Raw genomic sequence first — 27,710 nt, forward strand, 5'->3', positions numbered from 1 at the left:
CTGCAGCCGAAACGGTGGAGCGAGTTCCTGAAATCCGCCACTGCCCTCGTCCATCCATCAGTACAAAGGGCACTGCAGTCAACTGGCAGTTTTCGTGTCGTGGGGTAAAGTGTGGATTCACACGAGTACCTGGTGCCATGTGAGATAAAAGCGGCCGGGTGTGGTGCTGGCCACCCACCCCCTCGCGTGCCGTGCCGGCCTTCGTAGGTGCTCGCTAACAGCACTTGCCACAAGTCTTTTCAGACTATACGGGGGAACTTTGTCTATGGTGTTGGTCACCAACCCCTCGTGTGCCGTGCCAGCCTTCATAGGTGCTCGCTAACAGCACTTACCCCAACAGTCTATCCAGGCAAGACTAAGCGAGATCTTAGCTTTTTTTCAACAGTTTTACTGAACTTGATTCCTCTGTTTGTCGTGGTCAAATCTTGTCATCAAAATTTTGTCCACTTACCGTTGTCCAAGCAATTCCACATTTTGCACACGTGCTCATATCCGGTGACAATGCATGCCTGTATCAAAATCGGCATCAATTAATTCGCTACTTTAAAGCAATGTATGGACGGATTATTAATTATATTTTTTTGTTGTCAAAAACGCCGCGGTCATTAAACTGTGGAATCGGCTCGCACAAAACGCAGGCGCCGCGTATCTCATGCGCCATTGACGCACTTCTCGACCGTGAGTCAAACGAAGTTGTTAGTAAAACCGTTGTGAAAAAAAAAACTTTTTTTAAGGAGTTTATTTGTCATGGGACTAAATGTGCCAAGGGCAGAACTCCTCATTCTGCTGCAGCGGCCGCAAAGAGAAGCAGCAGCATCAGCTCACAGTCCACCCCAGGCGACACTGCTGCTGCTGCTGGGACGACAGAAAGAGGCCAGACACGTGGCCCCTCCGGCTGTGCACGAGGGAGAGGAGCACTGCACAGGAGAGCTGCGAGCGCTGGGGGGGGGGGGGGCTCTTGACTTTGGTGGGAGGGAGAGAAAATAGCCGCCACAGTCAGTCGGGTTAGCTTGGGGGGAAAATGCTCTTCACTGGTGGCGCGTTATGATTGCTCGTGAACATCAACTTGGCACAATTTTATTTCACTAAATTGGTTTGGCGAAAAAGTGGATGGAAAAATAAACCACGCATCGACATTAAACCAGAAGTTGTTTTTTTATTGGGCAGATGTAAATTCACCGAGCCTGCATTATTCAACAGTTGTATTCCTGCAACCACCCAGTGGCTTATGTAAGGGGCAAGACGCACGCTTGAAAGTCGACATCGCAGACCTTGTCACATTGCCCATGGTTAACGGTGCAGTGCAGGGAAAATGGGTCATACGCTCATTTGCTGGGCAATGGAATCCAGGCACTTAGGGAAATTGTGGGAAGTGGTCAACAGAGATAACAAGACGTACATTGTGCCCCTCCCCAAAACCCTTGTGGGCCCCCAAATATAACTGGCCCATCTCTATTCACCTCCCAAATATCAATATCGTTCTCAGGCCCATAATAAACTAGCACGGCCACATCAGGTATTCTTTTGGCAACTGCAAATGATGAAAAGGCATCAATCATGTGGAGTGGTATACTGCCAAACCCACACATTGCCTGCAATAACTGCAAATGCATTTCAGTTTAAAACACTGTATTTATCTGGTTTCTTAACAAATAAAAAGTGAGAATTCTTAAAGATTACTTATTTTTCCAAAGTAAAACATACTGATGACCGTGACCTATTGCTCTCACCCACCCATGCACTATCACATGCACATTATGATATGAACTCATGTCTAACATGACACTGGCCATTCTGTAAGGTTTTTACTCATTGTATGTACTCTACATCCCTTTAATTAGCACTCACATCATGCAAATCATTTTTATGCAAAAGCCGCGAAAACACATAACTGGCGTTTATATAAACATTTAATTTCCCCTGAATATTCACCACATTTTACAGAACTGTTAGGATCCAAGCAGAGAGGCGCTATTCCATCTGGCATGGCTGTGGGATCAGGTGGTCGTGCACTCAAATTACTTTATCCACCCACCAGCACACTACAGCAGCGTAGAGAAGCGTGCGAATTGCCGTTTGATGCCACTTAATCCTCAGAAGCTACACTTTTAGAAGACAGCGGCAACCAAGAGTGCATTATTTAATCCCCTAGACTGTAGTTTTTAAAGCGGTAATGATGTGAAGGTCATGAATAATACTGCACTGATATACCCACACGCATAATACACGTGTTACAAATGACACAGCACGATGGCAGATAAAAGTAATATTTACGCAGCGCTGCTAAAAAAAGGCGTTTGCTTAATGAAGGAAATTCCATCTGCAGCCTTGTGCCATCCAACGTGAGCTACAGTAAACAGTGGCTGCGCGATTTCCCTGTAGTAGAAGGTGCCATGCAGTGACACGCCGGACGTTGGGGCGTCTTGACGAGTGACGCTCACCCACCATCACCACCCCTTCTTTCACTGCCGGGTGGAGCTTCGTGTGCCCGCGAGTCTCAGCAGCGGGTAGTCTGTGCTGCCCCCAGCCGGCATCCTCCTGCACAGCAGTCACACAGGGTTTTTTTCATTTCATTTCATTTATTAGGTATAGCCCTGTGAGCCATTCGGCTATTGAATCGGGTGCAACCGCAACACAAAAAAACAAAAATATGAACAAGAAAACATCTTAAAGTGACTATGTGCAAACAGAAAAATCCAGGAAAAAACTGCAATGTCTTCCAGAAAAAAGCACTGTCCACCAACGCTGTGTGCAAAAATCCCAGTGGGATGCAAGTCAAACAACAACAACAACCACAAGACAACTTAGATTAAAGCCATCAGTCTAACTCCATACTACAACAAACAAACATGACCAAAATAAAGCCATAAAAGCAATGTAACAGCGATCATAGGAACTGTGACCGAAATTTCACAATAAACGACATAAACAACATGTACCACCAAACACAGGGGGCCACACGACAGACGCGACACACGCACAGAGTTCCTCCTCTCTTCACTCCTTCAGATCACAAGCGGCCGATCACAGCACACATTGAGATCAGAATAGCGCATTGTATGTTGAACTTCTTTCGCGCCGTACATAGCCAACCGTGTGAACATTTACAGAATCGGCACGAATTGTTTATTAGCAGAGACTGTATGCCCGTGTATGTTTTGTTTTTAAATGTTGGGTTATTGAGGTTAGGAATTGAGGTTATGGATCTGTGTTTGGATTTAAAAAAAATCATAGTTGTTGGGAAGATACTCAAAGGCTGAAAGTGCCAAGTGGATAGTAGGAAACAGCACTGTTTGCGGTGGTAGCGGGGGAAGGACAGCAAACTAAACACAAAAGGCAGTTTTACAGAAATGAGTTTTAAATCTAGCTTTAAAAGTGCCATAGCTCCAGTCGCATCCGAACATCCGAAGAACATTCCAGACGGCCACAGAAGTACATCTGCAAGCACGCGATGCAGTGTCCATCTCTGCTCGACGACTAGCCAAAAGCCGCTGTGAGGATGACCGGAGTCCACGTGATGGTTGATGTTCCTTGATGCCAAGAAAAGGTATGAAGAGGTATTTAGAGGTGGTTATGAGTGACCAGCATAATAGACCCACTGCTGATAAACGCAGACTGCACCAGCGACTCATTTAAAGCCGAGTGTTCAACCCAAGGGAGCCCCAGAATACATTCAGACCCCGATGGCCAATTACCTTGCTCATGGTTAAGTGTCCCAACGCGGTGCCCTTTGCTTGTCGTGTACCCCCCCCCCTCAACTAGACCCATCAACTGTCCATGTAGCCCAACCAGCATATAGGCCTCATATGTTTTTTTATTAAATAATTGAATGGTTACTATACTCTTTGGGTCTTTCGGTAAAGTCACGTAGGTAGAAAATTAAATATACCTACGTGACTTTATCGAAAGAACCAAAGAGTACGTGTTGTCTATATTTATTTAAAGTTGCGCATTTTGATGCAACGTCACATTTCTCAGCCCCCCCCCTCCCCCATCGTCACAAATGTCTGACCCTCCCCCTAGGTGCGTGACGTCATTTATGGACGGCCCGTTTTCAAACGACACTTTTGTTTTGCTTCTTTGCACAAGTGGGTGGGGAACCGGAGCCACCCGGAGAGAGAAACCCCCCAAACACGAACGAGGCGCCAACACTCCATCCCTGTACGTGTGGAAACAAAATGGCGATTTAGTCCACTTGCTATCCTGCCTTCTCTTGGCGAGCCACGGCAATGGCTCCTCCTTGACAGCCACGGGGAAGGGAGTTCCACGTTCGTGCGATCCACAAACCCCTCGCTGCCTCAGCAGTGCTGGGTTACAGGCCACGTCGAGAACGACCATTTGATTTGCCTCCAGCAGAGCCAACTTACAGCCGATTTTCTGTCCCTTTTTCTCGTGCACAGCTTTTCTCATGCAGCGCTATCAACTCAGCACTCTCATCATTAGACCTCCTTTGCCAGTACCAAAATATAATAATAGGGATTTCCCCTTTTTTTCTGGCAACAAAACTGAAACCTTTTTACGAGGAATCATGTGTGCATTAACCACAATACTTATGGTCAAAAAGCAAACAGAAAAGACACTGATAATATATGCATTGTCGTTGAAACTGGTGTGGACCAATCAGCTTCAAGGACAATGCATCTGTCATCCAAGTGTGTTTTTTGTTTGCATTTTGACCACAAGTATTGTGGTTAATGCGCACGTGATTCCTTGTAAAAAGGTTTCAGTTTTGTTGCCAGAAAACAGGGGAAAAACCCCTATTATCTCAACACTCTCACTTTATTATCTGTCAATCACCACGCGACCCCCCGAGGGTTATGCACGCACACACGGCAATGTCTGTTTTCATTTCATGCTGTGACAGGTAACACAAGTCGTGTATTGAACAGAACATAAAAGCATTAATCAATGCATGTCGTGCCCTCTTGCCTAACAACATTAACAATCTCTAATTGTGCGTGCACAAACCGTCCCCTGTTAACTTTGCCGTGGCGCTTACGAACCTTGTCCAAGCTACAGATGCATAGCCAGGAGATATTTTGACTGCCATCTGTGCTCGGTGGTAGATTTAAAGGAGTTCCATGGGGGGGAACAGGCTCCCTCCGAGCACGCCCAGCCAAACAATCCCGCATCTGCCGGTGTCTGTACCTCCTCTCTCTTGTCACGCTTGGGAAGCGGGCAAATGCGACGGGACTGTCTGATGCTAAGCTCAAGAAAGCACAGCGCAAGTTGAGTACAGCACAGCACGGTACGTTGTGCAGAGACACGAGGGCAAAAGGTGGAGCCAGCACCGTGCAGAGACGTGTGTTGGACAGGCGGCATGGGGTCAATGCCCTGTCCTTTGAGCAATTTCCAGGAACAACAAAAAAAATAATGGCAAATGTTCTTCCCCGGGAATAATTACACCCGCATTGATTTTCTTTTATTTATTTTTTATTTCAACACGTATTCTAAATGTTATTTTAGTGACGCTATTAAATAAAACCCATTCTAATTTATAACCTGGAAATGATCGAATGTCGACCGTAATCATGCAATTCCATCGCTATGCCGAGCCGTGGACTTTCTCCCTCGGCGACATCGCATTCATCACAGCAGAGGCGGTGTCAACCTTCATTGTCCCTCCAATTATACTATTAGCGTTTATCGCCGATTCCATCTCAATGTTGCTCGCGGCTTTTAGCTTACAGAGCAACACAGAAAGCAACCTTCATGGATCCACCGAATCACATCGCAAATATGTGCACGACTGGCTTGCTGTTTGCACATACACGCCGAATAATCCGTCACAACCGACAAGGTTGAATTACGTGTAAGAGCACAAGTTTGCAATGTTCTGCGTGTAGTATTGCGGACTGGGCTGAGACTATAGACTATGAACCAAGGCCGTAGCCATGAAGTCAACATTGGGGGGGACCAAACTAATTTCCTGCCTAAAATAGAAAACAATTCACTAACATATGGGATGGACTTTGATTTTATTTTTTACAATAATGTCTAATAGTGTATTATATTTACATTGCTCTGTTTTTTCTTCTTTACCTTTTCTTGTTTAATTGTATGTAATGGCAGAGATTAGGGATTCATAAAGTACAACCATAACCACAATCATATAAACAGAAATCTATTTTATAGCAATATATTGGGGGGGACATTTTGAGCATATTTGAATATAATTCAGGTCTTGCGATGAACCACAGACAAGCTGCCTGGGATCCAACAGTAAGATGCGATCGTGTGGAACGTGGGAAGCGCTGTAGACTGAGACTGGGATCCAACGCTAAGATGCGATCGTGTGGAACGCGGGAAGCGTTGTAGACCGAACGTGCCATGGAGCAGGGGCCAGTGCATGGTGCCACTTGCAACACAGCCAGGGGCTGCGGCTTCATGGAGACTGCTCTCCAGTGGCCCTGCCCACGACCCTGTGAACACCGTGAAGCTGACTGAAGCAAAACAATCGATTGCTGTACACGTGCGAGCATCACGCAAACGCTGCAAAAAACACACACGTGGCACCCTGCTGCAGGAGCACATCTTCGTATCTCATTCACACCGTTAACGAAGGAATACAAACTAATTGGAAATTATAAATGCTCCAGAGAAATCGAGTGTGTGGAAGATGAGGTGATTAAATGCCATGATGTAGAGGAGCCCTTTGTAAATCCATTGCCGGTCGGAGGCCTCCACACGCGGTGACAGACACAGGGTTGTCTGACCGCACGTTTCCATGCTCGCCATTGCACTTTGGTGGAGGGGGGACCCAGGGACCAGGTGAGGGATCGCTCACCACTCGCAATAATAATAATAAAAAATACTCGCATCAAACTGCAACGCGGTGTGTCGCGCAGTGTCCACTCGCTCTCGATCAGCGAGACCGACTCGGGTGCGAGGAACCACAGACAAGCGGGAAGGTAGCCACGCGGTGCGTGTCGGCGTCAACAATTTCCAAAGCTCTCCAGTCCTCTGTATATTAGGGTGGTATCGGTCCAATAAAACACGTTCCTTCAAAGTGGGCAGGTAGGAACTTGGTTGGACAGCGCATTTGTGTACGACAGAAAGCTCGCGGTCACGTGACGCACTTCAACCAATCCGGGAGCGTAGATGTTTGGGAGGGGCTATACACGACAGACAAATAATCCCTGGTGGGCAGTGTAGAACTGTTGTTCCTACCTGTATGAGTGTTTGCACGTGGGAGAAAACCGGAGCACCCGGAGAAAACACCACCTCCGATTAGCGCGGTTGGCCATGTACGGTGTGAAAGAAGCTCAGCATACATACAGAGGAGGCACTAATCTATGCCATGCAGATGGAGCAGGTGGAGTCTAAGTTGATGCTGTACCGCATTCTCTTGGCAAGTCAAGGCATGGCACCTCGACACCCATGGGGAGTTTCATAACGTTTGTGCGGTCCACCAACCCCCACTGCCTCCACAGCGCTGAGTTACAGGCCACGTGCATAGCCATAGCCAGGAATCAAACTCAGGTCGCTGGTTTCACAACACCCGAACAACTACGCCACCACTCCACCTTCTAGACATGCTGTAATAAGTGAAAAGGTCAAGGTTGTTAACTGCCATACTTTGGTAATGCTTGAACGCGATGTGAGCTGTATTCGAGAATGATGAAGACAATTCTTGCACTACAGAAGCCCAATCTTTGTTTGCTTCCTTACAAACTAAGGGAAGGGTGCATTGTGAAACAAATCGTATTCATATTGTGTCCGTGACAAATGTCAAGGTGCACAGCAACGAGATGAGGTGATGCATCAGACAGCCATCAGCGTCAACAGTCACTCCCACTCCGCCAAAACCCTACAGGTGCCGTTTGCAAAATGGGTGAATTGTTTTAACCGAGGCTATTTTATTTGGCATGCATATTCCAAAACCATGCCAAGACAAGTTGATGCATCTGCAAAAACGATGCCAAGATCAAATTTAACAAATTAAATACCAAATTATATTGATGTAGGTGTCAGTGACTGAGCTTCGAGAATCACTTTTACTCCAGACAAAAATCTCTCTCATCTGAGATGGATACAATCGGGGCTAAAACCATGGCTCTGTACTCATTTAGTCGTCAGCCTCTGAGTCCCCTCCACTTGGCTGGCCATCGAACAATGATGGCCACTGCATCGTGCGCTTTCAGATGCGCTTCTGCGGCCGTCTGGAATGCTCTTCCTCCCTATATTAGGAAGCCACTGGAGCTATGCACCTTTAAATCATCTAGATTGAAAACTCATTTCTTTAGAACAGATTTTTGTGTTTAGTTTGTTGTCCTTCGTCTGCACCTCCGATTAGCACGGTTGGCTGTGTATGGTGCAAAAGAAGTTCAACATACGTACCATTTAATATCCATAAGACGTTTTTTGGGTGAGATCGCGTAAATATAAATGTGTCGTTAAACCCTTCACCACCTGACACAGCAAATTAGTAAGGTTTGCCACGTAAACAAAACATGCCAACAACTCGTTACTAGTCCAGCACACCGGTGTGTAAATCCACAACATTTACAATTCGGTCGCGGAAGCCTACGTGTTAAACCGTACCCTTTCAAAGTCAAACCGTGCGACTAAATGAGCCAGAATTCGTACCATCTTTTGATTTCCTCTTTTACTCTGCCATGGAGCTCTGCATTGGGCGAGGACGTGAAACAGCGCCGCACGCAAACTAAAGAGACAGCCAGAGTAGCGTGCACGCACCTCGTGTGTTGCATTCCCAAAGGGGGCATCTGGAGAGAATTACGCTCCTCTTATCTGCAACCCTCTTAACTGCATATATTATCTTATTTAGAAAACCTCCTCTGTTACCAATGATTATTCACAGTTAACAGCGGTCATGAGGAGCGCTCGTGGCGGGTTCGACGATAAGAGTCCTGTCGGAATGTAGGCAATGTCCCATGTCTGAGTGGAGAGAGAGATGGTGATGCCACCAACGTGAAGACGATCATCGTTAATCTTGCTGCTACTGAGTGATGATGCTACGCTTGCTGATAATGTGATGTATTTATCCATACAAGCGAATCCGAGTCTCAAGCTTATTTTTTTTTGCAGGAGCCTACATTCAAATGTTTGATCAATGCCACTTTAAATGATTTGCATGTGGTAAGAAACAGGAATGCCGTGCACAATGCAACGAATACAAGATGATATCACTCAAATGTACGCACAGATGGGTTCAGGTATCCGTTTGCTGAACTGCCATGTCCTTGACATTTTGCAGCGAAATAAGTTTTGGAGTTTCGCCAATATATATCATTCACCAACGCCCGCGTGGACTCACACACATAGGCACGAATGAGACATCGCAATCCTTTTGAATGCACACGTGTCGAGGCTGTGTGGGAAACGTGGCCAGGATTGAGTGTGGGGGTCACGTAAGGGACAAGGGGACCACGCCCAGTGAAATCATTAAAGAAGGGCGCAATAAAAACCCCAAAAAGGTACAGATTGGCGGGAAAGAGGAGTGGAGGAGAGGGGAGGTGTAAGGAAGGGGGTGTGAGGCAAAGGCTCGGGGCACCGGGGATGAAAATGCTGGCCGTCAACAACAGTGTTCGTTCTCTGCAAGTGTTGGTGTTGATGGACCAACGACTCCTACACGAGTGCTTACTCTCTCATACACGCACTGACTCTCTCATAGATACACGTGCTCGCTCTGTCATACTTACACACGCTCGCTCTCTCATACACGCGCTCACTCAGTGGTGTAACCCAATGTGTGATACTTGAGGCTGACCATGATTGGGCAGATATCTCATGCAGAGGCTGATGGGGCAAAAAGGAACGTCTCACCTGCATGAGGCAGGTAGCTGCTGTTACAGCCCCTTGCGGGGACTCGGCAGAATATTTGTGGCTAGCATTGCTGCTTACGAATCACACCTTTTCGCGTGTATCTGAAGCACTGCGTACAAATCTGGTTCCATAACGACTTTATCTCTTGCGATAATTCATAATTACATTGGTACATATTGCATCGATTCAGACTTTCTCGTTCCATGTTATCTGGCCCGCTGGTGGATTTCAGGTCTGGGGCACTATGGTGGTGATATGACTACCTCGCCTGGTATGCAGGAGGTCGTGGGTTTGATCCCAGCCCTCATACCTGTTTGCAGGGATTTTTCTCCTGGTCCTCCAGTTTTTCCCTCCACATTTAGAAACATGCATTTAGAGTATTTGGCTGCTATATATGTCCACATGATAAGCCACTTCCGTTGAGCTATCATTTGTGGCCAGGTCATTTCTGAAAAAAGAGCAATACAGCTCAGTGGGACTTACCTGGTAAAAGAAAAGAAAAGTTTTTTTTCGTTATAGTTTTCGTCAGAACAATTGAGGAGTCTCTCACCGCATGGATGTGGAGTGGCCAGAACTCCAGGACGAGGACTGCTCCCGCCATGACAGCAACGGGTGAAGAAGAGAGAGAAGACACGCGCGCCACCACCATTAGCAACGTCGTGACAACAGGCGAAGCGCAGCTCCCTCACGTTGCGTTCACAGCACCGTGATCAGCGTTGACGTCAAGGCACGACGTGACAGTGAATTAATCACAAAGGGCGTAGGCTCACGTCGAGTAAATCGAAACAGGACAAACGACAGTTCTTCATTTTGTGTAATTCTACTGAAATCAGCCACTTTAAATGCAACACTGAATGTTGTCCGTAAACGATTGACTTCCGTATAAAGTTCTAATGCTATAAGGGATTTATATGCCTTTTGTGTAAAGTTGTAGTGCCATCAGGGACTTGCCTGACTGAAAACTGGCCAAATCGATCTAAAGGTTGCCCAAAGCTTGCGAGACACGCAAAGGCCCCTTCGCTCGATGGCAACGCGTTACCACTCGACGCCACCATCGGCTTGGCATCTCTCTCCCGCACAGGAACCACCCTTGCGCCTCTCTGTCTCCTTTGAGGTCACCCTCCTCCCAGGTGCATTCTCTCTCCCTCTGGCGGCCAGTCCATCAGCAGACCTGTCCATCCGTCATCATTCCCTTCTCGCAGTGTGTTCTGCCCAAGCCCATTTTGCTTCCATCGTCAATTTGATGACACTAAATTTCGATTTAAATTTCGATTTTATTTCATTCACCTGAGGAAGGCTGCTTGCATTGTGGCCGAAAGGTCGTGAGAATTTTATTAAATGTTTTATTATTATTTTATTATTTCCCTTCTACGTGACTTTACCGAAAGAACCAAGAATTTTATGCCACTAATTTGTCCTTCCATTGTAATGGTCAGCGTCGTTGTTTCCGATCCGTGCTGTGATGGTGGTTGATGTGCAATGCTTGAAACCCGTCTTCGTTGGGCACATTCGTATGTTGTCGTTTCTAAATCAAATTGAGTTTTGTATAATCAATCCATCTTGCCGTTGGCTATTAATGGTGTTGTTTTCAAAGGGGGCCACTGCCTGCTGGTGGCAAAGAATCTTGAGAGCCTTGAAGACTCAAGCAGCTGTGGCAGATTCGGGCAGCCACACCACGCAGAGCAAGCCACGTGTGCTCCCTTGACCAACCCGCACCGACCATCGTGGTGAAGTATCATCCACAACAACCACCCCCATAACCAACAACATTTCTGAGGCAAGCCCCCAGTAGATGTACTGGGCATCTGTGAAAAAGAGCTTTGTAGTTCATCGGATTCCTCCAGTATAAATCAATATTCTGATTCAGTAGCTCTGGTTCCCCCAGCCACCCAGTGAGGTGAAGAAGCATGGGGTAGATTTGACCTTCGCCACACACATCACAGGGGACTCTCTGTGGCCAATCAAAATGTCGCTGGAATTAAGACGGAACTGGCGGAAATAAATTAAATCGGGACATAGTTGGCCTCCATGAAATTGGGGGGGGGGGGACAGGTTCTCCCCCTTTCACTTCAAGGCTCTCGAACCACTGCAAGTTCAAGTTCGTTAAAATATAGACTTCAACAACGAAAGCTTTGCTTCGCAAGCGTAACTCAAAATAATCATGAGCGTTGTTGTGGAGAACATAACTAGCACAAGAATCAGACAAGGTCTTCTTCACGTTGACGTCTTCACTTGAAAAAAAACATGGTTATACTTCCTGCAAACCACTCAACTTAACATAGTATTATATTGTCCTCTTATTGCAGTTGTTGAATATTTATAGAATATTTTGTTTTTTATAGCTGCTACACCGTTTCAGAGGAGAGCTTGCAAGTAAGCATTTCATTGCACTGCGCACACTTGGCTGTATCCTGTGCATATGAAAAATAAACTTTGATTTGATTTGAACTTTCCGAGGACTGCATAGTTTCTGCACCAATTGCTAAGACTCTGGACCGGTTTCTACTTAAAGTCTCAGTAGCAGTCAGGCTTGCTTGAATCAATGCTGGTAAACTGTCGCTCATATAGCAAGGACCCTCGCTTTATGATACGGGTTTCAGTTTGACACAAAATTACAATATCAAATTTACAATATAAAATTATATTATTAATAGAACCGCATTGAATCCCATATTGCAAAAAGGGTCCTTGCCTGCAAGATCAGCAGTGCAAGCAAGCCTGACTCTGCTGATGAAATAATGTGTGTCGAAACCGATCCATAGTTTCCATAAGAGGTTTTTTTGGGTTAGAGCGCTTACATTTTACGCGTACATTTTACGCGATCTAACCAAAAAAAAAACTATTATGGATGATATTGTAGCTTGTCAATTGTACAATGATATTGGTCGCGAAACCCTACGTGTTAAACCTGTCCATAGTCTGCCTGTCCTGAAACAATGCTGTTAAAACACTCCCACAAGGCCACGCGGCTGATGGCTGGTGGAAGAAATACTTTCAATGGATTTATGTGGAGATGGATATGTGGAGGAGACACGCCGTTTATTTATGAAACTGCACTTCCAGTTAGGTGATCATCGGTAATTCAGTGGTTCAGGAGAGAGCTGGTGCAATGCGTGTACTGTGAAAGAACTGGGATTGATGAAATTGGAGCTCGCAAATTGCAGTTAAATCGAGCTTTGGTGATGCTAAGGGTGAGGAATTTGCCTTTCAAAATGTGTTTGGTCGAAGAGACCGATGCAAGGTCACGACCATCATTCCCCACCATCATTCCCCACCATCATTCCCCACCATCATTCCCCACCATCATTCCCCACCATCATTCCCCACCATCATTCCCCACCATCATTCCCCACCTCACCTGCGCCTGCAGCTTTTGCAGCTGCGCCCGAAGTTCCACGCTCTCCTGCTCCTTCTCATCCAGCTGATGGGGCAGATGAACAGTCCTCAGTTTATACCCTCAGCACATGCTTCGAAAATAGCATTACAATCATTATCAGCTTGCGGCCTTGTACGCACAAACATATGTCGTCTTCTATTATCAGCAGAGGCACGGGATAACGCTTAAGGGACTGTGTTGGCACTTGGAGATAATTTTAACCGTGACTGTGGCCATTGGCAATGGCGGAGCCAGGATTTTCAGGTAGGGGGGCAACCCCTCTAGCAATGAAAAACGATAGAGGAGTTGTTAGTAAGTAAGACTTGTCCCTTGCTTTTTATTCGACGCGTGTGCGGCGATGGCGCAGCCATCGATCGAGGGTCGAATTCGAACCGTGTGTGATCGGTATCGCGCTCGCTGAAGGTGAATGCCTTCAGGGAAGTTGTGTGTACTGTATACGCAACTGCGCACAATTCTGTGAGTCACTTATAACTGCTTTGCCGTCACTTATTGCCAATTATGGACTCAGACTATTGTCCAATCATCTCATAGAGTCCCTGGCACGTAATAATATGCTACACAGTGGCAGTGGGGGTCGCAAAATGCCGATTTATTACTAATAAACCCTAATGATCCGATCGAAATTAGGAATTTCGATCGGATCATTGGGGGGGCACGTGCCACCCCACCCCCCCCCCCCCACTGGCTCCGCCAGTGGCCATTGGTTATGTCGATGGCATCATCCGTCCACACCTTCTCATTCGCTATCAACACTGACTGCTGTATTCACCAACAGATGACGAGTATCTGTTACAAGAGACGAATACCCTTCCTGGATCACCTGGTTGTCCACGCAAGCCAGGTTTTGTAGTCTGTCAATGTTACGTTGAATGAAGTGCAGTCGGCATGGGGTGCTTGTCAATTGGGCGTGCGCGAGAGCACATCCTGCACGGATTCTGCTCAAGCAAATAAATCCAAGTGATGTTTGGATCAATAACAATCTTGGCATGCTTTGTCATGTCAGCGATGATATATTCAAGCGTGTTTAACAGTACTTCTATATGTATAAGAAGTAGTACTACAGTAAAAAGTATATAATATACAGAAGTATATTATATATTATAAAAGTACAATATTACTTCTAGATATAGCTTTGTATAAATACACACTTGCAAGCAGGCATCCTAACCCATCTGTAACGTAGTCACATTTGCAACGTAGTGACACTTGGGGCGGTCTGCAGGCAGGACGCGCAGCTGCTTGCTGAACGAGCCGAGGTCCACCCCCGCACACTTTGCACGTCCAACACAAGCGCACCGCGCCCCGTGTCGTTTGCGTCTGCGGTGACGTTCCACACCTACGCTCAGCATGGTTGCCACCGGTCTGTCCCGGCTAAACAAGCACTCCCGCTCCTCGTGGAAGCACCGCTGGTTTACAACCCCACATCTGGAATATGCCTTTTTTTACTTTATCTTTAAATGGTGCAATACGGCAATATCCCAGTTTACGTCGAGGATGCGTTTCTGAAAAGTGCGCCGAATATTGAAATGATGTAAATCGGAGCAATTTACAGGGTAGGCGGAGGCCGAGGCGACGGATACGAGAAGAAACGGGTGATGCTGTCAGCGACAGAAGTGTTTTTAAATCCTTTATATTAAGTTCGCTTGCTTGCTTGCGTGCCTGCGTGCTTGCTTGCTTACGACCGTGCAAATCTTTCGGTCGTTTTTTAACCCACTTCCTGTGATCCAATTGAGCTGACATTTTCCACACAGACTCGTTGTGCGTGACAATTAATTTTCGTGAAATTTTTTTTCCAAAATGTTACACTGTTTAGGGAATTTTTTTAAAATATTTAATTACCAATTGCTTAATGCTGGCAGACAATCATCTGACCCATAGGTGGCAGCCATCTCAAGCCAGAGGACGAGAGGACTCTAGCCGCCACGCATATAAAGGATTTATAGTGAAAAACTTTGTTTTTACGGGTTATACTTATTTTAAGCATTACACTGTTTGAGGATCACAAACGTAGAGATTAAATTTCCCTTTTGTTAAGCAAACCTCACCAAATCACTGTGAGGTTGGAAAATCAGGCAGGTAGAGCTCAAAAAGCCGCAAACTGGTTCAACAGAGGACATTGCTGTGGCAGGCGTGCACACGCCAGTGGCAGGCACACGCAACAGAGGCTGCGTGTGGCTCAGTGCGGTGGAGCAGCCCGCGGCTCACCTGCTTATGCAGCACCATCATCTTACGGGACTGTGACTTGAGCAGCTCGTCCATGCCCTGCACCTTCTCCCGCAGGGCCGCTGCCTCTGCTTGAACCCTGCCGCAGCTGCACCCCAACACGGGCAGAGAACTAATTGAGAAACGAATGGATTCAATCCGTCTCTCTCCTCTGCCAGTGCTACAACTCACGGTGAACATCGCCACCCCTGAATGTGTACCGAAGGCATTGGGAACTCCCCGCATTATTGACGATGACATGAAAAGGCGAGGTTCAAGGTGAACTCTGCAATGTATTGCTCACATCACTGCTGGTAGAAGAGCCCCCCACTAGGGGGAGATCTAGAGAGCCCTATGGAGAGGGCATTTTAGTCAATCGAGTCTTGTGGATAGCGTGTTGCGCCGAGCATTGCGATTGATCCGAGTGCACGAACTGCTCCAAAAAGTAACAACCATCTCGATCAGAACATCAGTGGCAATCGATGTCATTACTTGGGCCGCAAATGTAATTGGAAAGCTACGATGATTCATGTGACTATTAACGCGTTTCGTTGAGGCAAGTTTTGGTGGAAAGCCGCAGTAGGTGGTGGTTTTGGTGGAAAGCCGCTCTTTCGGTAGCGAATTTCTTCTCGGTCTGCGCAGTAACGCGTTGCGGCTCTGTGCAGACGGCAGACTATCTGCTCACTCGGGCTAGGCGGCTGCGTCGTTATTTCTGGCGTGCAATGACGCCGCCCTCTAAGCCCTGCCATCCTAGGGGGACGACCAGGTGGATCTTTGTCCACGACACCCGCACACTCGCCGCTGAAGGGTACCTGGCATGGTCAAATTCGGCACCTGTTGATGGCATGGGCAGCCTCCAGCATCCACAAAAGGTGCAGAAAGGAAATAAAAAGTCGGCTCACAGCTACGAGCAAAGTGGGGCAGATAAAGGGAAGCAGGCGGGAACTGGTAGGGTAACATCGTGATGCGTCTGCCAGCCACCTTCATCTCACGCCAAATGACTTCTTATTGTTTTATTTTCAGGGGTTTAGTTTTTTTTTACATCTTTTATTTTGAAGTGGTTTATTTAAAATCGAGCCTCCATCATTCTGTGTCGCCTCAACAGGTACCCAGCTTGGCACAAGAGCCGTGGCGACGTTGGTGCCACTGAACGGTAAACCGTAGCTCTTGTGGCTGCTCCACGAGATCCGACGACGCAGGAGGGGAAAAGCGTCTCACCATTCGGACTTGGCCCCGTGCGAGCCATCGCCGACCGCGGTCAGGTCCGCGTCTCCGAAGGCGTCGAGCTTCGTCGAGCCGCTCGACGTTGCCCACGAACGGCCGGCATTGAGCGCCCCCGACGAGGTGGCCTGCACCGAGGCCTCGCTCGCGTGCTGCCCCTCCGCCTGCAGGGAGGTGGCCACGGGGTGAGACACTGCGGGAGGGGGGGGGGGGCTCTTGCAACACGCGCGTACGCACGCACGCACGCACGTACAATGGACACGACGTGCATGTGAGGGTTGCTTGCCTGTGCACTCCCGCTGCTGCCAGACGTGTTCGAAGGCCTGTAGGCGGGCGGCAGTGTGAAGTCCCAGAGTCCAACTGGCATGGCGGTCGTTTTGGTCATGGCACTCTCCTGTGGCACAGAAGCGGCATGAGTGGGGCGAGTTTTTCTTGCGCGTCCACAACCCACTCATGGACATCACTCGACCGATCATCATTGCCCAGTACTGGCACCGCTTTTTCAAGGCACAGAATGGAGTATTATGAATACAGGGTTCACATGTGATTACAATGAGAAGTGAGTGAATTCCATTGATTAGGTATACTCAGTACCAGGATATGTGTATGTATGTTAAACTTCCTTCCAACCACAAGTAGCCAACCGTGCTAATCGGAGGTGCGAACATTTACAGAATCGGCACGAACTGTTTATTAGCAGAGACTGTATGTCAGTGTATGTTTTTTTTTCAAAATGTTGGGCTATTGAGGTTAGGAATTGAGGTTATGGATCTGTGTTTGTATTTTAAACAAAAGTCATAGTTGTTGGGAATAGACCTAAAGGCTCAAAATGCTAAGTGGATAGTAAGAAACGGCACTGTTTGAGGTGTAACAGATGAGATTTTATAACATTGGCCAAGGTTATGCAAATTTGCGAAAATGGACACAGGGAGGGGATTCCCAAGTGCAGCAGTGGGAGGAATAAATCTGCAAGAGAAGCGTTTGGACCTGCAGTGTAGCGGTGGAACACCGCGTGCATCGGATGACACAGTCTGGCTGAGTCCTCGTCATGGGCGGAGGATTCAGAGTTAGGTTCATGGGAACAGTAGCCATGGTAGTAGCAAGAAAAGAGTTATAAGGAGATGACCGACTGCCAGTGAGTGAATGGAGTGACCCAGTCAGCACTGGATCATTAATCGGACCGCTTTGCGTTTCAACTTCAGGCAAATTTGCGCTTTGAATTGCAGTAGTAATAATTGTTCATCGTCAAAGAAGGCTTTGACATGGACAAGAAAACCACACTTTTTCAATACTTCCCTTAGCCAGTTTAGTAGTACAGCTATTATATGACAGCTCAGGTGAGATTGTTGTGCCAAGTAGGTGAATGGTTTCGCTCTGCATGAGAACATCATCATTAAACAAAACAGGAGGTACTGTGGCAGTGCCATCCTTACGTAATATCATCATTGACTGCGGTATTGTCCCTTGAACATGACCAGCACAATTCCAGCGCTTATTGTGAAGGTGTCAAACCTTCAACGACTGCATATATTGACCTCTCAGTTAGAAAGCTAGAAATCCGAACTTGCAGAGGAGACTCCAAATAATGGTATAGCATTGAGAGTGGTGTGCAGTGCCAGACACGACCAAAATACTCTACAAATGTCAAGGACTCTGACCAGTCACTCTCAAATTTGTTAAAGGCTTGAGCTCTACACATGAGATACATAAACCTGTAGATTATACTTGATGGAATCTCGACTGATGATCACTCAGAATCGCTGATGACTGCAAGTGACGTAGGAGCTGATCGTGGATGATATATCCCATCACTTTGTAAAGTCACGAGGTCAATACTCTTTGGTTCTTTCGGTAAAGTCACGTAGGTAAAAAATAAAATAAAATCAATCACGACGTTTCGATTGCAACACAAGCAATCATCAATCGAAACGTCGTGATTTAATTTATTTTTCTACCTACGTGACTTTACCGAAAGAACCAAAGAGTATGGATCCCTGCAGTCACAAAAACTTCAAGTCTAGATTTTTAACGAGGTCAAGGTGACAGGGTGATCATTATTGACATGGTATCGATCACCCTCTTTTGAGACCAGTAGGACCTTGAGGTAATTTCAAAACGTGTTTAATCTGACTGTGGGAAGGAATCGGTAGAAATGAGATGTTATTTGGTCATCAAAGTCAACTTTGTCAAAAAAATAGTCGCCAAAAAGCTTGGCCTCGTATTTTACGTCGATAATTAAAGACCCAGATTCATCCCTTATCAGTGGAGAGAAGTTTAGCAGATATCGTTTCAAACAGTTTTCGCAAACTATCAGAGCATAGGAGAGGCAACTGGACAGCTTCCTGCATTTGCGATTTTTAACAAGGTATGACTGGATTTACTTTTCAGGTTTCTATCTTTTCTCTTGTTTATTGACCAGGCGTATTATAATGAAGAACTTTTAACCCAAGTTTTGTTTTGGGGACATTCAAGTTAGTTTAAATTGTAGGGATAAAAGTTATATTTCAGATGAAGTGAATTCGAAAACGAGCGTGCTTAGTGTAAAATAAATGTTTTGCTTATGCCAATGACAACTATTATGACTGCGATTTCAAAGTCATGCTTCTGCTGAACGTCAGCGTTTGCTTTATAACACAGATGACACTGGAAGCCTGGGATGCATGAAGGGAACTTGTCATGTTTTACAAACGAAACCAATTCAATTATTTTTACATTTGGAACAACAATACGTGTCACCTTGTCAAAACGTTTGCTTGATGTCAAAATGTAATTTCTGAAAAAGCTCTCGGGGTGTTAACGCATCAAAACTGAAATGAAACCAAAAACACATACCCGGTCACAATAACCCTCAGCGTGTGTGCACGCGCATACATGCATACTGAACGGGCATGGGTACACCGCACCGCATGTTGCGTGTAGATGAGCAATATTGTTTGTTAATGTGCTGCTTTGATAGGGGCTATGGCTGGTTGTGAACATGTTTGTGTGTGTGCTATGTCCGCTAACGGATCTTGTCCCAACACCGTGCAGATGAATCGGAGCGGTGGCGTAGCGGTTAGCGCTACGCTGCGCTACGAACCCGGCGACCCGGGTTCGATTCCCGCTCAAGGCGAACACCGGTGACGATTATCTGAACCGATCCCGGGCCTCCCCTAGGTCGACTCAGCCTCAAATGAGTACCTGGTGCGATGTGTAAACATCGCCGCTAGGGAGACAAAGGCGGCCGGGCGTGGTATTGGCCACCCACCCCCTCGTGTGCCGTGCCGGCCTTTATAGGTGCTCGCTAACAGCACTTGCCCCTACAGTCTGTTAAGGCCAGAGGTGGGACAAAGTCATTGTTATGCAAGTCCAAGTCGAGTCGCAAGTCATCAAATTCATGACTCGAGTCTGACTCGAGTCCAAGTCACATGACTCGAGTCCACATCTCAGAGGTGGGACAAAGTCATTGTTATGCAAGTCCAAGTCGAGTCGCAAGTCATCAAATTCATGACTCGAGTCTGACTCGAGTCCAAGTCACATGACTCGAGTCCACACCTCTGGTTAAGGCTATACAGGGGATCTTTGTCTTTGCTCACTAACAGATCGTGTCCCAAAACCGTGCAGATGAATCGGAACTCTTTGTCTTTGCTGTACGCTCTGCGCAGAGACAGTGCGGGGTCCCGTGGCACCTACCACAATCTCCTCTCTGCTGACCGACTCCAATTCACCAGTGGCTTTGAGATCAGCCCAGCTCACGGCCTTGGGTTTCATTTCCTGTTAATGACATTTTAAGATTCACTTGAGATGAGAGAGAAACGCGTGCCACTAAGTACACCGATTTAAAGTCACACTCACGAGTATCACATTTAGATTTCATAACATTATGGTCTTATGTATGACTGGTCTCTCTGTGTGGATTAAACGACTCCAGAAAGTGACTTTTGTGTTTGTCTACATGTAAGTTGCCTTACAACACTTGAAATGTTTTTGGCCACAATCATGCGTCTTCTTGGTGCATCTAGGATGGATTGTGTGCTCAGAGATACCGGAAATATCTGGACAGGATTCAGAGAAAACGATTAGGACAAAGTTGTCGGTAGATAACTTGTGCCGATGGGTTGTGTAGCCTGAATATTAAGCCATCACATACCCAAACAAATGTGGGTGGACGAAGGAGACGAACTGGTGTGGAGATCAATCCAGCACAAGAACACGTGGTGCTAAATTGACTTGCTGCTGGCTGGTATCAGATTGGCTTTTGTGGAGGAGGCAGCATCCCAGTAACATATCGAATGGCGCTGCTGGGCAGCTGGTATCAGATTGGCTTTTGTGGAGGAGGCAGCATCCCAGTAACATATCGAATGGCGCTGCTGGGCAGCTGTCATCGATAACCCTCCAGAAACAACAGGAGACATGTGATCAACGTTCACAATATTAAGCAGAGTTCGGGATTGTAAAAGCATTTGAATTTGGCCAGTTACTGAAGTCTGGTGACCCATAACAATGGAGTCTGTTCTATGACCTCACACCAGCAATCCTACACATGACTTAGGAGGCAAAAATGCTCATGATCTTTAAGCAACGAAGACTCTATCAACAGCAAATATCCACAGACTGAATTCTGTATAGAAAGTGCATTAATATGAAGGAGTGAACGTTCTACACATGTGCCACCACTACAGTCCAGTATTTGTGCAATGATGCATGAGGTGGTCTCTTTTTCCAAACAGACGTCAAAGCATAAGGAACGTGTCATCTTGCACGTGGAATAAAAATGCCCCGGATTAACAAGAGATGTCAACGGGCATCGTAGCCCTGCGTTCCCATTCACCTCCAGCTCTTCTTTCCGTTCCTCCGGCAGAGACTGCAAAGAGTGAGAGGAGCTGGAAGTCACCGAAATCTGTTTCAACCACAAAAACAAATCACATCGGTGAAACACGTTAGAGCTGCCTCCACGACAGCCCAAGTCACATGACGCACAGGCTGGGCCATCGATGGATACCCCCATTACAATAGTAGGGAGACATTGTAGGAAAAACAATAGTGGAATTCAAAGGGCTCTGCGCAACACATTATTTGGTGATACTGCGTTGGCAGTGGTGCACTGCACAAACAAGAACAAAAAAACCTCAACACGTTCATCAATAAACCTGTGGCCTCAAAAAGAAAATTGAATAATCCACGGCGTTTCAGGCAATGGCCATTATTGCGAGCACACCAAGGCCAGAGGTAGCACATTTACCCACTTATTACATGATTACAATACACTTGTTATATATTGTAATAACCGCTCTCCTGGTACATAGCCGGCGTGATTTGCTTTCAACATTCCATGATGCGTCGTCGGCTGAGGTTACGCATATCTCGCGGTTATTGTTGCGCGCGCGGTCTTTGATGAGACCCCACAAAAAGAAACTCCGGCTTCGTCAGGTGAACGTGGGGGTCGCACAATTGTGCCACCTTGGCCAATCGACGGCACACAAGTCACTTGTGACTGACCACGTACTACACGAGGCCAGTGTCAGTAGAAATGAGTCGGGTCGCTGTGAATGGGCGCCATGGTGGCGAGATGTTTACTACCTGGGCTGGTATACGGAAGGTCGTTTTTGCATGCCTCTCTCCCAGTGGTCACGTGGATTTAATTCTGGGTCCTCGGGGTTTCCCCTCCAAATTTAGAAACATGCATTTAGAGTACTCTTTGGTTCTTTCGGTAAAGTCATGTAGGTGAAATTTAAAAAAATCTAGAATGCATTTAGAGAATGTATTTAGAGTATTTGGCTGCAATAAACTTCCACGTGCTAAGCCACTTTATTGAGCTATCATTAGAGGCCAGGTCGCTACTGAAAAATAGCTAGAAAGCGCTGTGGGCCTCACCTGTCAGCATGGAATATTTTAATTTTAAATGGATCGGTGTATTTTAGTGACTATTTCTGCAGACAGAAGGGAATGTCGCAGGGCAAACGAGGAACATTAGAGGGTAGGGGAAAAGAGACAGACGGAGGAGAGAGCGGAGAGAAATGTCAACAAGTGATTGAGAGGGGATGCTGAGGGATAAGGGAGGGAAGCGATGGCAAGTTTCACTGACGGCCCTCGCAATGCCAGAGGCACCGGGAGACGATTGAGGACGGGAGAGGGACAAGGAAACATACATTCAACTGGCACATTTAACAATTGTGAGGCTGAGCACGGTCACTTGATGAAGCCATCTTCCTGAAGCGTCCATGGATCACCCGTTTTAATAAGAACGTGACTATACTCTTTGGTTATTTCGGTAAAGTCACGTAGGTAAAAGATAAAATAAATTAAATCACGACGTTCTGGGCGCAACACAAGCGTCCGTCAAAACGTGACGACATAAAATATCAGTTGATAAAAAAAAACACATCCTTATATTCAGGAATGGGTGGGAAATGTAAGTTTCACCGCAACAAAGGATTTAACAATTGTGATTGGACACACACATTCTGGATTTACAATTGACCATTTTTTTGCAAAATTTGTATTATTTTATGCAATCGCCGGTGTTGGAGAAGCAAATCAGAGTGGATAATCCCAGGCAGAGAGCAGTGTGCGATGTGGAATGCGAGCTGCAGCCAGCTCTCCGTGAGCGTGGAACCACGGGGGAATGTAAAGTGGAGGGTTAAATCAGGACAAAATTACAATTTAACATTTATTCATGCATTTCAAAATTATTTACGCTGGGAAGCCCTACGTTATTGAGTTTTGCAGGGATGTCCCTCACTAAAGGGCACATTTTTTTTTTATTATGATATTTTTTTATATTTACACATGTGGACAACTATACTGTCAATCAATAAAATCCAAGAAAATCATGAAGGTTTTAACGTCTCATCTAAATGGACCATAAAAGTGCATATTTAATCTGAACAAATATGGGGGGAAAAGTCACGAAAATTAATTATGTTAAAATGTTAAAATACAAATGAGAGGCAGTGGCTGGGTGGCCCATGGACTAGAGCGCAGCGCTGAGAGGCTGGGTTCACATCGGGGTTACAGCCACCTTGCCACGGAGCTGGTTGGCAAGTGCAGCGAGCTGATGATCGCAGTCACCCACGACTGCACCGAATAAATGTACATACAGGTAGTCCCCGAGTTACGATGGTCCGACTTACGATATGACGATCTTACGATGGCGATAGCGATACGACAAAATTGCCATCGACAACCTAACATCGTTCAAGTATGCAGACGACGGACAGAATCTTAGTGAGTACAGTACAATATGATACGTTACGATACGTTCAATGCATGTGTGATACGTAGCTTTAGCGATTTAATTTTAGGGTTACCACGATACGATACGTTCAATGCATGTTAAAAGTTTTTATAGCAGATAGGATTGTTTCCTGAAAAAAACTTTCTATTAAATTGCAGTTCATATAGGTAGGCTAAGAATTTACCTTGTTGTTTTACTTTACATTTTATTGTGCAATACAGTATTGTAATTAATAAATACATAGAGTATATAGTTTATACAGTACGATATTGTAAATTGCTCTGTTTTGCTAAATTATCACCATTCTTTAAGACTCCAAGGTAGGCTAGGCCATCTTCGACTTACGATATTTTTGACTTACGATGGGGTCGTCGTAACGCATCTCCATCGTAAGTAGAGGACTATCTGTATTTTACTTACTTTGACTCCCCAGAATCCCTCCCCTGGGGATAGAGCAGCAGGAGGGATGGATCAGGAGGGGGGGGGGGTGCCGACCTTACAGAGCCTGGCCGCTCGTCCACCGTGGGGACGGTGCTGCTGACTCCGGCCCCGTGCCGGGCTGGCAGAGCCTGGTTCTAACAATCGTCGGAACACGGCACGATGTCCCCCTGCCCAAGGGCCCTAGGTCAGTTCCCATTACTGCTGGTATCCACGTTACCATGCAAGGGGCCAGTTTCTCCATGAGGATAGCAACCACTGACTTACCCGAGGAAGTTCACAAGCCAAGTCAATCCCCTTCGATATTTTAGGGATAAAAGTTTAATTTTAGATTAAGTTAATTCTAAAATGAGTGTGCTTTGTGTGAAAATAGCTTTTTATATTCAGGGATGGGTAGGAAACGTAAGCTTCACCACAACAACCAGGGTAGAGTCTTGGGTTCAAAGGTAACGTGTGATTTGACACCCATTCTGGACAATTGACCCTTTTTTGCAAAAATGAAATTATTTTATGCAATCGCTGATAACCAAATCAGAGTGAATAATCCCAGGCAGAGAGCACTGTTGCGATGTGGCATGCAAGCTGCAGCCAGCTCTCCTTGAGCGCGGATATTTAGACCGGCAAACCGCACGATTCCGAGTCGCACGTGCCCGCCACGGTGCTACCCGGCCAATGTTTTGTTCGTACCCCAACAGAGCAGCGAAATAGAACCACTGACTCCATGCAGCCAGTGCCGGATTAAGCTAGTGTGGGGCCTGCAGCACATGTTATAAAGGGGCCCTAAATAAAAATAAAAACACAAATATTAAAACACACATTTTTAACTTGCTTAGTAAAGTAATTGTATTTTTTCATTTGCTATACATAAAAGTTGAATGCAGTATAGTACTATAGTAATAGAGCAAGCGCAGAATCACTGAACCGGCGTTGATAACTTGAAAGCATTTAACGCGGGGCCCTTGAAAGTGCGGGGTCCGTAGCATGTGTAGCTACTTTTGCTACGAGGATAACGCTGGTCAAAAAAAAAAAAATTCTGGCCTGGACTTTTGCAGCTGTTTTAGACTAATTTCAGGGTGCTGATTCCAAATCTGAGCTCAGATTTGTTCTATCACATCATTTTTATGCTATCGGCATACCCCATTTTCATTGATTTTACCCGAAATTAACTCTGTCACTTATGATTGCAAGTTGTTGCGAGTCAGTGACTGCTTTAGTGTTCAAATATGGTGCTGTATTTTTAGGATAGTGTGTTTATAATATCAATTTATGTAGATATCCACATTTATTTAATATTTTTCTTCTGCAGTGTTTATTGAAAACACAATATTTGATATCTCAAAAACCTGATGTTATAGATTTGGAATCAGCACCCCAAAATTACCTTAAAACCGTTGGAATACCTTATGCCAGAAAAAGTGTGTTGACCAGTGTAATCCGGCACTGCATGCAGCGCAGCTTAGCGGGGTGTGGTTACGATATCAAGCTACCTGAAGAGGCAGCTAGGCAACCAACGGCCCTATTCGGTGAGCAATCAACACCGCAAGACGCTGCACATGCGGATATTTCTTGGTAGAATCGTACAAGACATTTTCGCAGCCATTTGATAAACACCCGGAGCAGCTTTGGAAAACTGCAACTCTTGTTCGGTGAGCAGTCTATAGCCACTGCAGAACAATGCCCGTCCTTGCTCTGCCTATATATAGAGGACGCTAATGTGCAGTGTAATCACCACATCAATCTGACGTCAAAATCAAGGCAAGGGAATTACGAACTGAATGGGGTTTTTTTTCATGATAATGTATTGCAGCAGGACTGAGTGATTCACGTGCGTGTCTGGAGCACTGAGTGGCCTCGCTAAGATGGACTACAACGGAATTTTTATGTAGATTATTTTTGTCATCGACGGATATACCGCACGAAACACAGGTGCATTCTATAAGAAAATTACTCTATTGGATATTTGCACTTTGCTAAATTTATGACACAATGCGGTAATGAGAAAATAGATAAATCGTTCTCTCTGGTTCTTTCGGTAAAGTCAGGTAGATAGATATTATTTTTTCTAGTGAGTATGAATTCCTGCAGTCACGAAAGCTTCAAATGATGATAAATCGTAGATTAAAATGAAACGCATTCACGTAAAAATCAGAGCTGCCAATGGATGGCAACTTCGCTTCTTCAAAATACACAGTCATGTCGAACAAAGCCTTCTCATATTCGCTCCCCCACATTAAAGTAAACATTAAAGTATTTTGTACAAAAAGTAATACCCACAATAGGAAGTAAACTGGAGGTTGATGCTCTGTGTAATAGCCCTTTCTTCCAAACAGACACAGAGAGAGAGAGTAGGGAGACTTGGCACTGTCAGGGCCATGTGAGAGGGAGTGAGCGTGGTCCACACAATGATCAAACACGAAGCGTGTGCAGCCGTGACCCTCATATTCTATCAGCACAGAGCAAAAAAATATATCTCCCCGGGCCATGCGATTCGCTCCACGTAGCGGCGAGCTTTGCACGTTCGCAGCAGCCGAACACGAGGCAATCAGAAGAAGCACGCATGCGGTGCCTCGTGTTGGAGGAGCCGTCTATGCACAACGGGGTCACTCTGTTCGTTGAGGTCACTGGAAACACAGGACGCTGCTAATGAGGCACGGATGTAGAGTTCGCTGCTTAAACAAACGCTGCTCTGAAACAATGCTCCAGAAAGCCCTTTGGCTTTTGAAACTGAGATTCCCTCTTTATTTAGATTTGCCGTTTGTTTAGTCGCGTTTTTATTTCGTAAAGAGGAAGCATAACGTGAGAAAATCGACCCCCTGCAGAGTACAGAGTTCACGATGGTTGCCCCATTGTTTATTATTGATCTACCAAAACAGCAGCGTAGAACACCATCTCTCTTTCCTGCCTGGAACTCCAACTACGTGGAGGTACGAGACGGACTGTGGCATCAGAGCGCTACGATGGATGGGGACAGCACGGAGAGGCGTTCAACCAGCAGCGGATACCAAGGCTGACCGTGACCCCGTTGACGGCGTGGACGATGGCGACGCTGGTGGTGGTCAAGGCGCATCACGTTCGGCCGCGCCGAGGTAAAGTTCCACTGCCTCTAATCGTCCGCGGCCATGACGCAGTCCAGAGGAGTCAAGAAGCAACCTCCTCTGCAATCCGTGTTCGGACGCGGCTCTGAGTTATCCACAAAGTGGTCTCCGAAAGCGCCACATTTCCTTACGGATTTGAGCCATCACCCTGAAGTGATGGCAATTATCCACAAATTTCCACGTTGGGGAAAAAGGCGTTTTTTTGGTGAAGGGACCTGTGATGGGCACCCCTCCGTTACTTTGCTGTGATCAAGGCGGGTTTTGCCATTTACTTTGTAAGCCAAACACGCTTTGTTTCAACTTAATTCTCAGAGTGATTCTCTTTTATATAAAACAAACATGTAAAGTAAATCAG

General features: G+C 46.1%; 2 protein-coding genes across 4 annotated transcripts in view; both read right to left on the reverse strand.

Annotated features, from left to right (window-relative positions):
* The window catches only part of LOC144736570 (small ribosomal subunit protein eS17), a 184,736-nt gene that overhangs the window by 78,154 nt on the left and 78,872 nt on the right, over positions 1–27,710 (reverse strand). The gene's annotated exons all lie outside the window — the stretch shown is intronic.
* Positions 1,137–27,710, reverse strand: part of LOC144736516 (uncharacterized) — a 66,864-nt gene continuing 40,290 nt past the window's right edge. For all 3 annotated transcript variants that reach the window (XM_078619072.1, XM_078619064.1, XM_078619079.1), the window contains 8 exons: positions 21,417–21,485; positions 20,279–20,359; positions 16,893–17,000; positions 16,604–16,770; positions 15,389–15,494; positions 13,145–13,207; positions 10,337–10,374; positions 1,137–2,538 (listed from right to left, as the gene is read on the reverse strand). In XM_078619072.1, the coding sequence (XP_078475198.1) occupies positions 2,463–2,538; positions 10,337–10,374; positions 13,145–13,207; positions 15,389–15,494; positions 16,604–16,770; positions 16,893–17,000; positions 20,279–20,359; positions 21,417–21,485 (708 nt within the window). In that variant the 3' untranslated portion in view covers positions 1,137–2,462. The remainder of the gene's footprint in view (positions 2,539–10,336; positions 10,375–13,144; positions 13,208–15,388; positions 15,495–16,603; positions 16,771–16,892; positions 17,001–20,278; positions 20,360–21,416; positions 21,486–27,710) is intronic.

This window comes from Lampetra planeri, chromosome 3, assembly GCF_965212315.1.
Source record: "Lampetra planeri chromosome 3, kcLamPlan1.2.h2, whole genome shotgun sequence".
NCBI lineage: Eukaryota > Metazoa > Chordata > Hyperoartia > Petromyzontiformes > Petromyzontidae > Lampetra > Lampetra planeri.